The sequence below is a fragment of the Psammomys obesus genome, unplaced genomic scaffold (assembly GCF_907164565.1).
Source record: "Psammomys obesus unplaced genomic scaffold, mPsaObe1.curated_primary_1811, whole genome shotgun sequence".
NCBI lineage: Eukaryota > Metazoa > Chordata > Mammalia > Rodentia > Muridae > Psammomys > Psammomys obesus.
In genome coordinates this window covers 959,205-974,948 of record NW_026596040.1, presented here as the reverse complement: position 1 = coordinate 974,948, position 15,744 = coordinate 959,205, and the positions used below count along the sequence as shown (strand labels likewise).

Genomic DNA, 15,744 nt, shown 5'->3' with positions numbered 1-15,744 from the left:
TGTGTGTGTGTGTGTGTGTGTGTGTGTGTGTGTGTGTGTGTGTGTGTCTGCAGGCATACATGTATGCGTACCTATGTGTACCGAAGAACTCATTAAACAGAACAAGAATGGCTTATTCAACTGGTTAGCCATGCCTGGAAAATCATCTAGGGGGAGACTTAGGTTCTTGTTTTCTTTAGTCCTTGAGATGGAGCCCAGGGCCTGGCACATACTGGGAAAGGTCTCTAAACTATGCCCCTATCCCTAGATTCTTACAATACACCAAAACACCACATTGCAGCTGGGTCAAAGACTGGAATCTGTGTTGTAAAACTATGCATGAAAATACCGTTCAAATACATAAGAAAGCAACTGTGTGCTTTTGGATGGGGACGATCCCTCTAAATATCTGGGTACGTGTGAAGGGAATCTGAACTAGAATTCTTCGAGTTTGGCTCAGTCTCACAAGGGGGTGACCTATCATGGCTGGGATGTGTGAAGGGGGAAGAGCAGAAGCATGCTGGGGAATCTGATTTGCCTGGAGGTAGAAAGGCCTTCAGAGAGCAGCTGCATCACTCAGGGTAAGATGGCAGGGAAGAATCAACAGAAAGACATGGATGGAAACAGACAAGGCAGCCACGAGGCATAAAACCTTCTGTCCCCCAAATGATTTAGGCACAGCAGATGAAGCAGTACCAACCGTGGCCGTCACATGACTGCCACTTCTTATTTATATGTGGCTGGATCCACACATAATAATTCAGTTAACAAATGACTCGGAGGGAGGATTTTGGTGAGACGGCGGTGGTAGCCGCCCAATCTTTGAATGTCCCCAGATTCCCACATAAGAAAATTTCCATTCTAAAATGGGAGGACAGGTGGATGACCAAGAAATATTGGGCTAAATCAAGACTGCAATCCAACAATGGAGATATTAAATCCTGTGGGTCAGAGTGTAGCGTGGGGCAGATGGTGTCATGGCATAAGCTTGGGCAGCCCTGCTGCTATGCATTGTTCCTAAGCCTGCTTTGCTTGGTGCCTACAGCTTGCTTCAGCAGATGACTCATGTTCCTGGCATCTCTCACTTCCTGGGGTCTCCGCTGCATCTTAGGGTTTGCCCTAAAAGCTTTCTTTATACACAGACTATTCAGCAATTCCTACAATAGTTTGCTGCTGCTACCTTGTAATGGAAGTTTTGGTTTCTTTGTAAACTCGGTTATGTGATGTAAATGTGTTTTGGTTTTAATCCCAAGTGTGGGATTTCAGTGTGGGATTTTAGTTTGTCCACAGCTGCTAACTGTCTCATTCGGAGTGTGGCTTTTGCCAGCTGGTAAAGGCCTGCCTTGGGCAGCCAGGAGACAGGCCTGGTCTGGGACTCTGAGGGATACTGAGTATGGGAGCTGGGAGGCAGAAGGCATAGCATGCAGGGTTGGCAGTTTTAAAATGAGTGCTGTACCACCAATCCTTTGACCTCACAGGCTTTTCTCTAGAATCTAGGTTGTAAGCTTTCATGACCGCATCACTTTTTCATTCTCATATCTGCAAAACCAACACCGGCTGGATGGCGTGGTGTTTGATACTTTTCTATGGCTGTGATACAACGCCATGACCAGGGCAACTTAACAAAAGAGAGTGTTTCGTTCGGCCTACAGTTTTAGACCGTGAATGCTAGTGTGTGCGTTCCTCAAAAAACTAAAATGAGAGATGTCTGAAAATATCATATGGAAAACTACTGCTGTAGAAGCTTCTTAAAATATTTATGTATGCATATATAAAAGGAGTTAGCCTATAGTAGGAGAACAATGCCTTTGACAGACTTCATAGCATGGGGAATGGATGGAATCCTGAATGAATGTGTCCTACTGAGGTGAGCATTGCCATGCCAAGAACCCTAATGCCTCAGCTCCACAGATCAGCTCTGAGGACCTGCAACGCCTTTCCCTGATCTGAGGGAGTTGATGACCATTGATCTCTAGCTAAAACCAGTGTGTGGAGAAAATATTAACCGAAGTTTTCTCCCTCCAGATGACTGCAACCTGAGTCAGCTCCCTACAGAGACCTCCCACCGAGATTAGTTTAACTCGCCTGATTCAATGTAAATGACAAATACATCGAGTTTCCCAGCTACTGGTACATCTCCACCAGAGCCCACAGGCCACTCAGACTTTTCTGTATGTGTCATTTTCTGTATCTGTCATTTCTTTATTCCCCGTTGTCCCAGTTAGGCTAGTCCCAAAGCCATGCAGGTTGTGACACCACAAACCATCAAATAAAAATCTCAGTGCTGGGTCTGGGTTACTTCTCTTTGAGCTATTGGTCAGTGGGGCTTCCCCACACATTGCAGGCCGTTGCCATCGCTCTTGGTTACTCTCAGAACTTGATGATAAAATCCAGTTTCTGAAGACATCACTTGTTACAGGATATGGAAAAATCAAGTTGGTCCCAACCTGGAAGCTTCATGCCTACTGGATAGCTTTTACAGTAACAGAAGATTCTATGCATACTAACAGGGAAAAGTCATTAACAGTCTTACCCTGCTGTGAAACCTGACAGGCAAGATATGCCTACCTGTGCCATAGTGGCATGAACATTATGGAACCAACCATTTTACACTTAGATTTAAAGCCTGCTCCACAAGATAGAATTCACGGCTGGTACTGTTAACTGGGCCAAAGACCCATGTTTGGCTAGGTCATAGGCGCCAGCTGAGAACCTAATACTGCTAATTCTGCTACCTGAACATAGAGTTAAATTTCCCTCTAAGTTCCTATATTCACACCCATAAGTTAGCACATTTCTTATCCCTTTTACCCCTTCTTTTTCCAGGACATGGCAATTAATTCAGGGATCCAAAACTAGTCAACACGAAGAGAACAAAAGACCGAGTATAAACAGATCCCAAGGCTCAGGGATCAATACAGGAGAGAGGGCAGACAGTCTGTAAGATCCAGAGACAATGAATTACCACAAAGAAACAGTGTTTTCCAGACACAGGCAGTGGCACAAATGAACTCAGAGTGGTTGTGAAAGCATGTACAAGATTTACGCAAGCTCAGGCTGGACCCCACCTCAGCATGGAGTGAAGAGGTGTAAGAGCCCACTCCTTACTGAGGAACTGCTGCAAGGGTACAGTCAATTTTCTTTAGGAGTGCAGTCCCTGGCACACTTACCATGCCACAGAAGAAGCCTGGACATCCAAGAATATATGGGCAGCATAAATGGGACTTGATGAGTTTTTTTTTTAAAAAAGACACAAAATTTGGTGAACAGGGAAAATGGGGTTGATCTTAGAGAAGTTAGGAAGGGGTTAAAAATAAACAACCACACTGTATGGAGTTGTCAAAGAACTAATAAGAAAATAGGTATGAAAAAGGAAGTAATCGATATAAAGTATATATTATTTTTTCTTAAAAAGAATTAATCAAACCAAATCAATTATTTTCCATCAGATTAACTTCATCATCTCTTTGTATGTGTGTATCTCTCTGTGTCTTTGTCTGTCTCTGTCTCTCTCTCTGGAACCATAGGTTATTGAGTATACTGTACAGTAGCAGGCTGGGCAGTAACCCCAGTCTTCCTTATGTTTACTTAGGTCCAGCCTTAAAGAACATAGTCAGTGCAGGCTGGAAAGATGGCTCAGAGATTAAGAGCACTAGCCGTACTTCCAAAGGTCCTGAGTTCAAATCCCAGCAACTACAAGGTGGCTCATAACCATCTATGAGATCTGGTGCCCCCTTCTGGCACGCATGTGGGCAGAATACTTTATACATAATAAAGTGAAGAAGGAGGAGGAGGAGGAGGAGAACATAGGTCAGTGACTAGGAGCAGTCCTAGATCCCCAGTCCCCATACTCCATGGTCCAGCCATTAGGGTCACCCACAACCCTTTCCCCCTGACTCAGGCAGATCTCCCACTCATCACAAGACCACTAGGTCACTACTCTACTTCTACGTTATTGTCTTTCAGGAGGGAAACCAGGAAAAGCTAATGTGACCTTCCTGTATGGCAGATACCTGCAGAGGGATATCTAGGCCTTTTCATTCAAATAGCACTCCAAACTCTTCAACCATCTCCAAAGGGTCAGATCTCTCTCCTCTCTTCTCTTCAACATGTTTTGTGGCACTGAAAGCTGACCATGAATGCTCTTTACGTTACTGACCTAAAAATGTCTGCCTCCAACACCTTCCCCCTCTTTTCTGTTTTTTATTTGCTTTTTTTTTTCTAATCCTGTATCCCAAACTCAGGGGCCTGGATGGCACGTTCTGCTGGTCACCTGCCACTCAACCATACTCCCAGCCTTTTCTCTTCATTCTGGGAGGCATATGATTCTGGGGTGAAGGTGGTCATTTTTAAATGTCTGTACGTGAAGTTACTGTTCCCTGTTTTGACATGTCTGGAGATGAGGAAGTTCACAGCCATTATGACTGCTTTATCCTTTTCTTTTCTGCAGATGCTCCTCTACCAGGGTGTACTTTTCTTTCTACTTACTCTAGGTGGAGGTCGTTGGATTTCACAAATGATTAAATGTCTGGGTTTCACTGAATAAAAGCCATAACTCTTTCAGATGTTTTTTTCTGGTTCTTCCTCTGTGATTCTTCAGTCGTGCCCTAGAGAAAGAGAATGAAGTGTTATTACAGAGCCTCAGACCCTGGTATTTCTCCATGTCGCATATGCTATTACCTTTTTATGTAAGATCTTGACTTGAAGGGCTTTAAATTCCTAGTTCTCTGTCCTCTGAGGAGGTAGCAGCTGATGGGTTTGTTGAGCTCTGCACACCTGATTCTGGCCTACATGGAGACTGTCTCATACATACACAACTCAGAGAGCTGCAACAATTTTGTAGAGCATTACAGAGACTTTTGAACACTTCCACTTTGGTGTATCTAGTTTTGTAAACATATACTCCCTTCCAATCATGTCTGCCAACTCTTGTTGATATATCTCCATTGACCCTGAGTCTGTAGCTGTTATCTGTGTGAGCTGCTGTGAGCAGAATTCGTTTAATATTGCTGGAAATGAGTCATCCCTTTCTGTAGCGGGGAGATTGACAAGCGTTTACATAGTTCTTACAGAGATCATTTTGGCTGTGGGGCTAATAAATGTTATCAGCGGTCAATGGCTGTAGCAAAGAAATCAATCATGAAGCCGCAATAACGTGCCAAAAAAAAAGAGTTGGCTGCATGGCTGGTACAAAGGAGGGGGAGACAGAGAGAAGTAAACAGGGATTAGATGTGAGTGTGAAGGTCAAATTAACAGGATCTACTAAGGGACTAGATGTGATGAGTGAAAGAAAGAGGAGTCTAATACATTCCTGGGGAGGGGGGAAGCACACATTTCCTCTCTCAATAAACTCCAGAAGATTCAGGCAGTTGGGGTGGGCTACACTGAACATTACTAAGTTTGAGACGCTGGTTAGATATTAAAAACAAACCATCAAGAACCCGGCCAAATCCACCTAAAGACTCTACGTGGGCTCTTTACATACAGTGACAACAGAGAAGTTTTAGAAGTTTAGTTGACAAAATTAGGACTCAGTGGTAGACAACCAACCCTCATGCCCAAGGCCCTACATTTGGTTGCTGGCGTAGCAAATAATACCAATAATTATTATGGATATTATTATTGTTTTGTTGTTGTTAGAGGAAAGAAAGAGAAAAGGAAAGGGCTCCACCCAGGAAAGTGGAGATGAAGAGAGGTGGCATCAGGAGCACAGTTTTATTAGATTTCGCAAAATCTTTTTTTTTTAATTTTTTTTTCTTCACAATTTATTCAGAATATATCACGACTGAAGACCCCTCCCTCAATTTCCCCAGTCCCACCCTCCCTCGCTCTTCCCCTCATCCCCTTCCCCTAGTCCACTGAAAGTGGCAGAGTTCTCCACTATTGCCATTTGCCCATAGCTTGTTAAGCCACATCAGGACTGCCTGGATCCTCTTCCTCCGAGGCCTGGCAAGGCCGCATCAACAACTTAGATGTTCCTCAACAGAGGAATGGATACAGAAGAGTGTGGCACATCTACACAAAGGAATACTGCTCAGCTATTAAAAACAAGAAAAACATGAAATTTGCAGGCAAATGGATGGAACTAGAAGAGATCATCCTGAGTGAGGTAACCCAGAAACAGAAAGACAAGCATGAGATTTTGTAAAATCTTAGAGCCGAGAAGAGCTCAACAAAAGAAAAGGCAAAGAGGACCCATCAAACTAGGAAGGAAAACCCCAGCAGGAGGAGCAGTGTTGGGTGCTGGTGTGAGTTTAATTTAAGGACAGTAACACAAAGGACCAGTTATCAGTCTGCACCAGGCAGGCATACTTGTGAGGGATGGTCAGCATCTTGCCTTGGTGTGGAATGGTGCTAAAGGTCATGACAGCAGAAAGATAAGATACCATTTTGAAGTTTTACTGTGACTGGGGAAGAATGTCCACAGCGGCTGAGGGGGCCAAGAGAGAGGAAGCACCTTTGGGATAATATCAGGGCCACCAGGACATGTCTGTACACTAACAGGAGACCTCCTCCGCGCTGTGTGGGCACAGTTGGGTCTGCACACAGCTGCCCACTCTCGCCTCCTTTTTTTCTTATTTCTTGTGTCCCTAAAATGGAGACATGGATGCAACTCACTGTCTTTAACACTGAAAAAGGCTTGTGAGCTATGCCATGATCAGCAAGAACCAAAACTCACTGTTATCTGATGCTATACAGGCACCTTGTGAGTCTGTATTTAATAACTGTGTAAAATTTTAACCCTCTGTATATACAGCAGAAGCCCTACTTAATGAGGGCATTTCCTCTGGATGAGAAGATGGTTGATCCTTTCAATGATAAACTACAAAGGAACCTTCCTATCTCCTAAACTTATCACTCATGCCTAAATTCAAGTAGTCTCTGCTTCCAATAACACTGAACACGTTTTCAAGATAATACACGCAGACCGTAGCCAAAGGCACTCACATCTTCCAGGCTTTGTTAAGATCATTAATGCCCCTGGCTTTCCATTTGTGTACTCAAGGACCACTCTGGATATCCCACTGTAGCTAATAGGACCACAACCACTTTAAGATCTTCCTCAGCACTGGGAAACCGTATGCACAAGTGACCCAAACTGGCCTCAGTATCTATGTTCCGGATGTGAAGAGAGTCCACACCTCCAGCAGCTTCCGGCTACCAGGGACAGCTGAATTGCCTAAGCAGGTGTCCGTGCAAAGTCCAAGAGGTTAATAATGAACAGCTCTCCTTTATCTGTGGCCAGGGAGGTGGACTCGGGGTTGTCAGCACCAGGCAAATACACAGGAAAGCGTTTCCCAAGAGATAAGTCCGAGGGAGGTGTGCCTGTTAGAAAGCTGGCCCTTTTCCTCAGGCTGCCAAATGCTTCCCCAGAAACTGACCGTATCGGGCCACAATAGTCACTGTCTGGCCCTCTGCCTTATTTAGGTGAACTAATAGTACTCTAAACAAAGGCAAAAATTAGACATTTAAATTTCTTTTGAAACCTAGTTAAAGAATGGGCCATCCTCCCAATCCACGGACCAGGCCTGAAATGTAAGTTAGAGTTACAGCACTGGCTTAGCATTGCAAAGCCTTAGGTTCTAGCGTCGTCAAAAAAAAAAAAAAAAAAAAAAAAAAGATCCTATTTCCCATCTGAAAGCTTTGAGAGCTGAGACACTGGTTTCCAGACATGACATGAAGAGTAACTTATTTAAAGGCCAGACTCCCCATTGTTCTCAGTTTAGGGTCTAGAATTTTCCCAGTGATAAAGCAACAATGAGAACAGTTACTTTCTTGTGTGTTGCATGATCTAGGGTACTGTTCCAGCAGGCAGAAGCATCACAATATTAACCCAATACGATACTTCAAAACATAAAGGAGAAAAAAGCACAACATTTACAAGTTAAAAAAAAAAAAAAAAGAAAGAAAGAAATAAACCAGGTCAGCATGTGTGCATTCATCAAGATTTCTACCCTGCCCTCAGGGAAGCAAAGTTTGTGCTCTCTTGTATAGAGTAGTGTTCCTTTTCTGGTTTTTTGGTCCCTTCGTGCTTGAGTGCATGCAGATGTGCGTGCTTGTTGGGGGAGACTTGGTGTTGAGTGCTTTCCTCAATTGCTCTCAATCTTATTTTTTGAGATGGGATCTTGCTGGCCCTAGAGCACATCGACTGGACTACACTGGCTGCTGGTAAGTCCTGTGGATCTCTCTGTCTCCATTTCCCCAGAGCTGGCCTTACTGTGCATACCACTGTGCCTGGTCATTTTTGTTTTTGCTTTTGCTGGGTTTTTTGTTTGTTTGTTTGTTTAGGTTTTGGACGGAGTCTCATTCTGTAGTTCCGGCTGTCCTGGAACTCACTATATACCAGGCTGACCTTGAACTCATAGCCTGTTGAGTGTTGTTGGAATTAAAGGTTGTGTATACTACCACAGCCATCAGGTACTTGGCTTTTTCCATGGATGCTGGGAATGGAACTCAAGTCTTAATGTTTGTTCAGGTGGCTCCTTATTAACTAAGCTACCTCTCTAGGCTCTTCTCTGGCATCTTAACCATTTGAAATGGCAGCTCCTCCATTCTGGCCTTTCCATGTGCATACATAGCAAGTCCGAGAAAACCACACTTCCAGCCTCTAAAACCTGAAAGGATGCCTGGGCCACAGTGTAGAGAAGTCAGGGTACAGGAGTCTAAGAAGGGGCCTGATGCACAGGCTCTCTAGACCTCCCTGGGAAAGCACTGGCAAAGAACAAGCAGAGAAAGGTGGCACAGAACAGAAACAAGATCTGGGCCAGAGCTAGGCCTTTATTTTCCATGTAAGAAAACAAAAAACAAAACAAAACAAAACAAAAATAACCAACAACTAAACTCTACTATATCCTACACAAAAAAAATGCTTTTCATTCTCCATTACTGAAAAGTTTACCTATGAAAACCCAACTATCCATTTCCTCTGGGAGAAAGGGATTTTTTTTTTGTTTGTTTTTCGAGACAGGGTTTCTTTTTTCTAGACTCCCTTTGCAGACCAGGCTGGCCTTAAACTCACAGAGACCCACCTGCCTCTGCCTCCTGAACTCTGGGATTAAAGGCATGAGCCACTAACCCCAGCCTGAAAGGGAACTATTAATAAGGTTCTAGGAAAGAGCCTTTTAAACTAACGACAAGAAATACAGGGTAAATCAGGCCTAAGGTATGGATCCTCCAATTCCAGCTCCTCAGGAGGCTGAGATACGGTCAAAAGTTCAAAGCTTGCTTGAACTCAAGGCCAGTTTAGACAGCTTAATGATATCTTGACTCAATTTTCAATAAATGTCTAAGAAAGGGGTATGGAGGGGTATAACTCCACAGAAGACAGCTTACCTAGTGTGCAAGAGGCCATAGCTTCAATCCCCAGCACCAGGAAACAAAATGAAAGCACCAGCTTTGGTGGTGTACACCTTTAATCCCTGTACTCAGTAGGGAGAGGTCTTACCTAGCGAGTTCCAAGTCACCCAGAGCCACAAGTCTCAAAAACAAAACAAACAAAACTAAAAACAAATAAAAAAACACAAAAAGGAAAATGTATAAAGGAACAGTATATTAATTTGGCAACATGAAATTTTGTTTTGTTTTGTTTTATTTTCGTTCTCTTGAAACAGGGTTTCTCTATGTAGCCTTGGCTGTCCTGGATTTGCATGTAGACCAGGCTGGCCTCGAACTCACAGAGATCCGCCTGCCTATGCCTATGCTGGGATTACAGGCTTGTGCCACCCGCTTAGCTCAACATGAAAATCTCTTTGTGAAATATCTTGAAATAAAGAAGACAAGCAACCAGGTGAGGGACAGGAAGACTGTTATGCTTCTATTCCTGGCTCCTTTAGAACTACAGATCAGCAGGAAATATACAACCAAACACCGACATGAGGAAACTGTATCTAGCAGCAATTTATTGAAAACGCCAAAATGTCCTGTGTGCAAATGAAAAGGAGCTTAATTTTATTAATAATCTAGCAAATGCAAGCATTTTAAAAATGAGATGTATTTATTACTTATATCTAAAAATATTTTAAGTTTATAATATTACGTTCTCAGAATTATGGGGAGAAAAGAAAACAGTTCTGTGTTGTTTCTGTTGTTCTTACTGGTACTACTCCTACACTGAATTGGTTTAAAGAACAGCATCTTAATCTGCAGAGCTAAATCTGCAGAGCATGAAGTCAAAGCATGTTTCAGAAGTATAAGCAGAGCTTGAGTGCAGCTCACCACACAGAGTGCTTGGCCAGCCTGCAGGATGTCCTGGGCTTGACCCCCACTACTGCACGAAGGGGTCATGGTAGGCTACGCCTCTAATCCAGCACTCAGGAAGTGGAAACAGGAAGATCAGGCGTTCAAGATCATCTTCTGATACACAGCAAGTTCAAGGGCTAGCTGGCTAGAGACCCTGTTTAGGGAGGGAGAGAGAAAGAGAGAGGGAGGGAAGGTAAAATAGAGAGAGGAAAGGATAGAAGGAAGGTGCATGTACACACTAATGCCATCTACTAAACTGTTAAAGTAAAAGTAGCATCTTATACTCTAAAGGATTAACAGAGTGCAGAGAACTGCATGCACACAGATGTTACCCAGTCGCAGATTTCTTTTGGCCTAAGGCTCAAAAGGTCTAAGGCTTAGACCTTAGGCCTAAGGTCTAAGGCTCAGAAGGGACCATGACAAGACTTTCAACCAAACAGTGAGAATAACAGGTATTTTGGTGTAGGTAGGAACATTTTACAATTGGAAAATATCAAGCACAAACTGTTCCTGGGTCTGGTGAGCCTGATACGACCTCTTCACAGTGTGCAGGACAGTGCTCTAGGTAAACTTGGACTGACCACTCTGTCTCATTTGCAGTTCTCACAGTAGCTGTAGGAACTGCTGGGAATGTACCATCCTGTGATAAGGAGCTGGCTGGGACAGCCTGGGCCTTGTTCCAGCCTAGAAACAGGATGTGCTCTAATGCTCTATGCCAGTGACTCATACAGCCCTCGGGTATAAAATCCACGCCAAGCTGCTTTCTGGGTCTCTTGCCACTAAGTAAAAGGGACACATGCAGGTGAGCCTCCATCACCCAAGACAGCTTTTCTGAGCCTTAATGGATCAGTTTGGAATAAAGTTCGTAGACCCCTGTGGTCCCACCACACTTACCCTGGGTGATACATGCCCAGCGGGCACAGGTACTCTGCCTTACTCAAGCTGGAATCTGGTGTCTGTGCACAAGCTTCACACTGAGACATGCAGGAAGAAGTGGGGAAGTTAGTCTTTTCAAAAAAAGATGAAGCAGAAGAGAAATAAGACTTTGGCAAGGGCTAAGTCCTGAAATATTTGGCTAAAGCAGAACAGAAGAAAGAATGTTTAGTTGTGTTCAGCAAACTGAGGGTCTGTCAACCTCACAGACAAAGGGCTATTTGCAATTGTTTTTAGCAGACAGGAGATATGATTACATTTTTTTTCCTATCTAAATGTGTCAAGAGCGGTGGTGGCAGCCCACACCTTTAATTCCAGTGCTCAGAAGGCAGAGGCAGATGGAGCTCTGTGGGGGCCAGCCTGGTCAAAAGAACAAGTCCCAGGATAGCCAAGGCTACATAGAGAAACTCAGTCTCGAAAAACCATGATAATAATAATAACAATAATAATAATATAAAAAATAAATGTGCCAAGAAAACAGCATCAAAAAACCCAAAGAGCTTTTTTTTGCAGGCTGCCGGGAAGATGGTGGACATTCAGACTGAGTGTGCTTACCAAAAGCAGCCTACAATCTTTCAAAACAAGAAGCGTGTTTTGCTGGGAGAAACCGGCAAGGAAAAACTCCCTCAATACTACAAGAACATCAGTCTAGGCTTCAAGATGCCCAAGGAGACCACTGAGGGCACCTACATAGACAAGAAATGCCCCTTCACTGGTAATGTCTCCATCCGAGGCCGCATCCTGTCTGTTGTGGTGACCAAGATGAAGATGCAGAGGACCATTGTCATCTGCCAGGACTATCTCCACTACATCTGGAAGTACAATCGCTTTGAGAAGTGCCACAAGAACATGTCTGTGCACCTGTCCCCCTGCTCCAGGGATGTGCAAATCGGTGACATTGTCACCGTGGGAGAGTGCAGGCCTTTGGGCAAGACGGTGAGATTCAACGTCCTCAAGGTCACTAAGGCTGCTGGCACCAAGAAGCAGTTTCAGAAGTTCTGAGGAGACTCTGGCCTACTCCTTAGAACAAATAAAGTTATTTTCTATCTTAAAAAAAAAAACAAAAAAAAAAAAAAAACAAAAAAACAAAGAATAATTAACATGAAACACTATGAGATGCTTTGTAATACCTTAGAACAGCACATCTGGCTGGATGATGGTGCCTTTGATCCCAGCACTTGGGAGTCTCCACGGCAACTAAGGCCACACCTTAACTAATGGCCTCTCCGGGCCATTCACAGTGCCAAGACTCAGCTGCTCTTCAATTCTACAGTTTTTGTGCGGCCAAAACCAGTATTGTGTGGGAGACTCTTCCACATCTCAAGTCCACAGCTAAGCCTGGTGAAGCCTGGAGAGGTCCAGCCCCAGTTGTAGTGGGAACTCCAGGACACTGGAGAGGCCAGGTCTGTAAGATGGCTGCCAAGGACAACAGCAGCTGTGAGTAAGAATACTGGACATGTTGTGTGTTCTCTGAATGACAGAGCCAGAGAAGTGGGACTGCCCAAGCCCTTTGGAACCCAGAAGATCATGAATCCCAGATTTTGGACACTGGGATTTTTACACAGTTGGATTTTGGTTTTGCTTTGATCTGATTGTAATTGTGCCCTGGGGCTCTTGGAAGTACAAAGTATGTAACTTATTCTGGATTTTTCCAGGAGCCAACAGTTGAAAGACTTTGGATATTTTAAAGAGACTGAGCTTTTAAAGTGTTTGGATTTTTAAACAGTATGGGACTTTTACAAGATGGAACATGGGATCTTGAAACTAACATAAGATCTTGGAATTGAACAAAAAAGGAAAGGTATGAATTAATAGTTATGCGTTTGTGGGTCAAGTTGACAAAGGGTCCCTTTCCTTGAAGTTACAGGCCAAAAGCAGTTTGATTAACATGAGCCTCTCTTCTTCTGGAAAACTTAGGTATACCTCATCTCAGCACAGTGATCAGCAGATTCCATCAAGTGAGCTACTAGCCAAGCCTGCTCTGTGAAGAGTATCAGTCAGGTTCAGTAGGCTAAGGGGACGTTACTCTTTAGAGATTTTCAGTCTCTCTTTCCCTGGGCAACATTTTAGAAAGTCCGCTCTCTTGGTAAATGAACAAGAATGACAGGCGCAGCCCAGGCACAGTGTACATGCCTGCAATCCCAGTACTTGAGAGGTGGAGGCTGGAAGGTCAGAGTTGGCGATCACCCTTGGATACACAGTGAATTTGAGGCTAGCATGGGATGCATAAGATGCTGCCTAAAATAACAGAAGCAGGGCTGGGGACATGGCTAATTTGGTGGAGAGCTTACTTAGTCTTCAGGAAGCCCTGGGTTCCCCTAGCACCATATGAACTGGGAATAAGGGTGCATATCAACAGGCCAAGCACTCTAGAAGCAGAGGCCTGGAGACCAAAAGTTCAAGGACAGCTTCAACTACATGCTGACTTTGAGGCCAACTTGGACTATATGAGGCCCTGTCTTCAAATTAATTAACTCATTGATTTAAATAAATAATAAGAAAAAAAAAGACAGACCTAGAACTCCAGGGAAAGGTTCATTGAACAGATTGATGAATCTGATGACTTCCAACAGTGACAAGTGATTCGAAGCAATGAAGCAGAGGGCCTATCCAGTGGTGACCAGTGGGATGGGCCATTTTGGACATCATGATGGTATAGGTTTATCCTACAAATGACTGCAAATCAGAGAACTAGTCAGCATATGAGACTGGAGATGGAGTTTCTAAGGCAATGAAAAGGACCCTGCACAGAGACTTAGGGCAGAATGAGGAGGAATCTGATGAGAAAGTACGTACACATGGCTAGAACTGAAGAAAGATGGGTATTGGTGGATGAGGACAGAGAAGTCAGCAGAAACCTGGTGAGGTAAGATGCTGACTGCAGCAGTGTCTGGGTATCATTCTAGATGCAAAGGAAAGCAACATTTTTCAGCAACATACCACAGCCTTGGTCCAAGTCAGGAGGTTGCACTGAATTCAGCCTCTAATTAGATGAAAAGATAATGCTTATCTCTATTGCAGAAGGGCAGAGGTCTAAGCAGAGAATTGGAGTCCCTCAAGACACTGAGTGAAGAGGATGAAAGGAAGGAAGCAGCCTCCACTCCCATACTGTCTGTTTGGTACTGTCTCCATGCAGGCCCTGTGGAGCCTGGCTCATCTCCATAAGGGACACGTGGAATCTGACATATTAAATAGTGCGGAAAAAAAAAAAAACCCACATATACAAAAATCCCACTTCTTTGAGTTCATTGCCTTGTTCAAGGCCCCACAGCACGCAGCAAAACTTTCTTTTCAAAAAGAAAGAAAGAAAGTAGGTCAGGGCTCTTCTGTCTGGTAGCTGGGGGCGCACTGGGCAGCCTCCAAAAGCAACTGCCCCACTTGGAGGTCTCTATTGAGCAATTCGAGTGATGTCAGCACTGAGGGCCCCAGGAGCAGCAAAATTTCTGAACCTGCCCTCACCCGTGGTTTTCCTGGTAACTTTTTCAAACCATTCCTTCCTGTCCTTTGCTTTATTTATTTATCGAATGTGTTTACTTTGTATACAGTCTCTTCCCAAACAGAGCTCCGAGTTTCCAGGTCACTGTGTCCCATCAGGACATACTCCACAGATATGCACTGCACTAGAAGATAAAACAGGCCATCGATGCTATGGCTGAACACAGGCTGCCACCTAAGACAGGGTTTCTCATTCAGCTTCCAGCCCGGAAAGTCCCCAGTCTGCAGGATCCAATCTTTCTTCTGTGAAGGTCATGCCACAGGCAGGGCAGTTCCTGCCAACCGATGTCCCTTGCCAACGCCAACATGTACAACCTAATAGTGGGGTCAAAACAATGTCCACAGACCCCACAGAGACGTGCTTCAGTTTCTTGTTTTTCTTCTGAGGACCCCAGCAATTTCCTTCCATTCAGTTCAGTCTCAGGGTCTCTCAGAACAGTCCGCTGCTGCCATGGTAACGGGGATCGGCAGTGCCACTCTCTGAGGTTACTGCTCGCTATGGCCCACTGCCCACAGGGTTCTGGGCCCCAGCCCCAGTAGCTCTGCCTGATCTGGGCCAGCAGCCTGGACACAACCAAAAACACAAGAGCTGACTGAAGTTTCAGACAAGATTGATGTCCCTCATTCCTCTACCAGATCCCAACAAATTAGAAAAGCAAAAAGGCTCCCTAGAAAACCAAACCACAAACCTTTGAACTCGGCTTTGCTAAAACTAAAATTGATCTTTTATGCTTCTGAAACCACAAGCAAGAAACTCAGTCTCAGCTTTGGTCTGATTTCTGTAGCCTCTTCCACAGGGGAGCTTATTCTTTAGTGTCATGTTGGGGCACCCTGGTACTACAAGGGTGGCATCCACAGGGTTGGCTGCAGTGCTGATGCTGAGAACAGTTAGTAAAATGCCAGGGCACAGGCACGGTCAAGGGAAAGCCTTTTCTCTGTGTGCTCTTTCTCTCTCTCTCTCATTCATTTTTTAGTATGGATTATTTATTATACTGCATCCCCTGCACTTAGACCAAGCACCCGACACACAGTAGGCCCTCCACACTGGTTTGCTAAGTTGACCTTCAAGTAAATTTCCTGAGCTCTTGCTGTGTGTGC

General features: G+C 44.3%; 1 protein-coding gene and 1 long non-coding RNA gene across 2 annotated transcripts in view; one reads left to right on the top strand and one right to left on the bottom strand.

Annotated features, from left to right (window-relative positions):
* LOC129687896 (uncharacterized) overlaps positions 1–15,744 on the bottom strand; it is a 159,083-nt gene that overhangs the window by 61,135 nt on the left and 82,204 nt on the right. The window contains exon 2 of the long non-coding RNA XR_008721839.1: positions 4,468–4,586. This is a non-coding gene — a long non-coding RNA (uncharacterized LOC129687896). The remainder of the gene's footprint in view (positions 1–4,467; positions 4,587–15,744) is intronic.
* Positions 11,010–12,211, top strand: LOC129687893 (40S ribosomal protein S11-like). Its single transcript, XM_055622481.1, has 2 exons — positions 11,010–11,020; positions 11,665–12,211. Exons 1-2 carry the CDS (start codon positions 11,015–11,017, stop codon positions 12,151–12,153), a joined length of 495 nt encoding a protein of 164 aa, XP_055478456.1. The 5' UTR covers positions 11,010–11,014; the 3' UTR covers positions 12,154–12,211.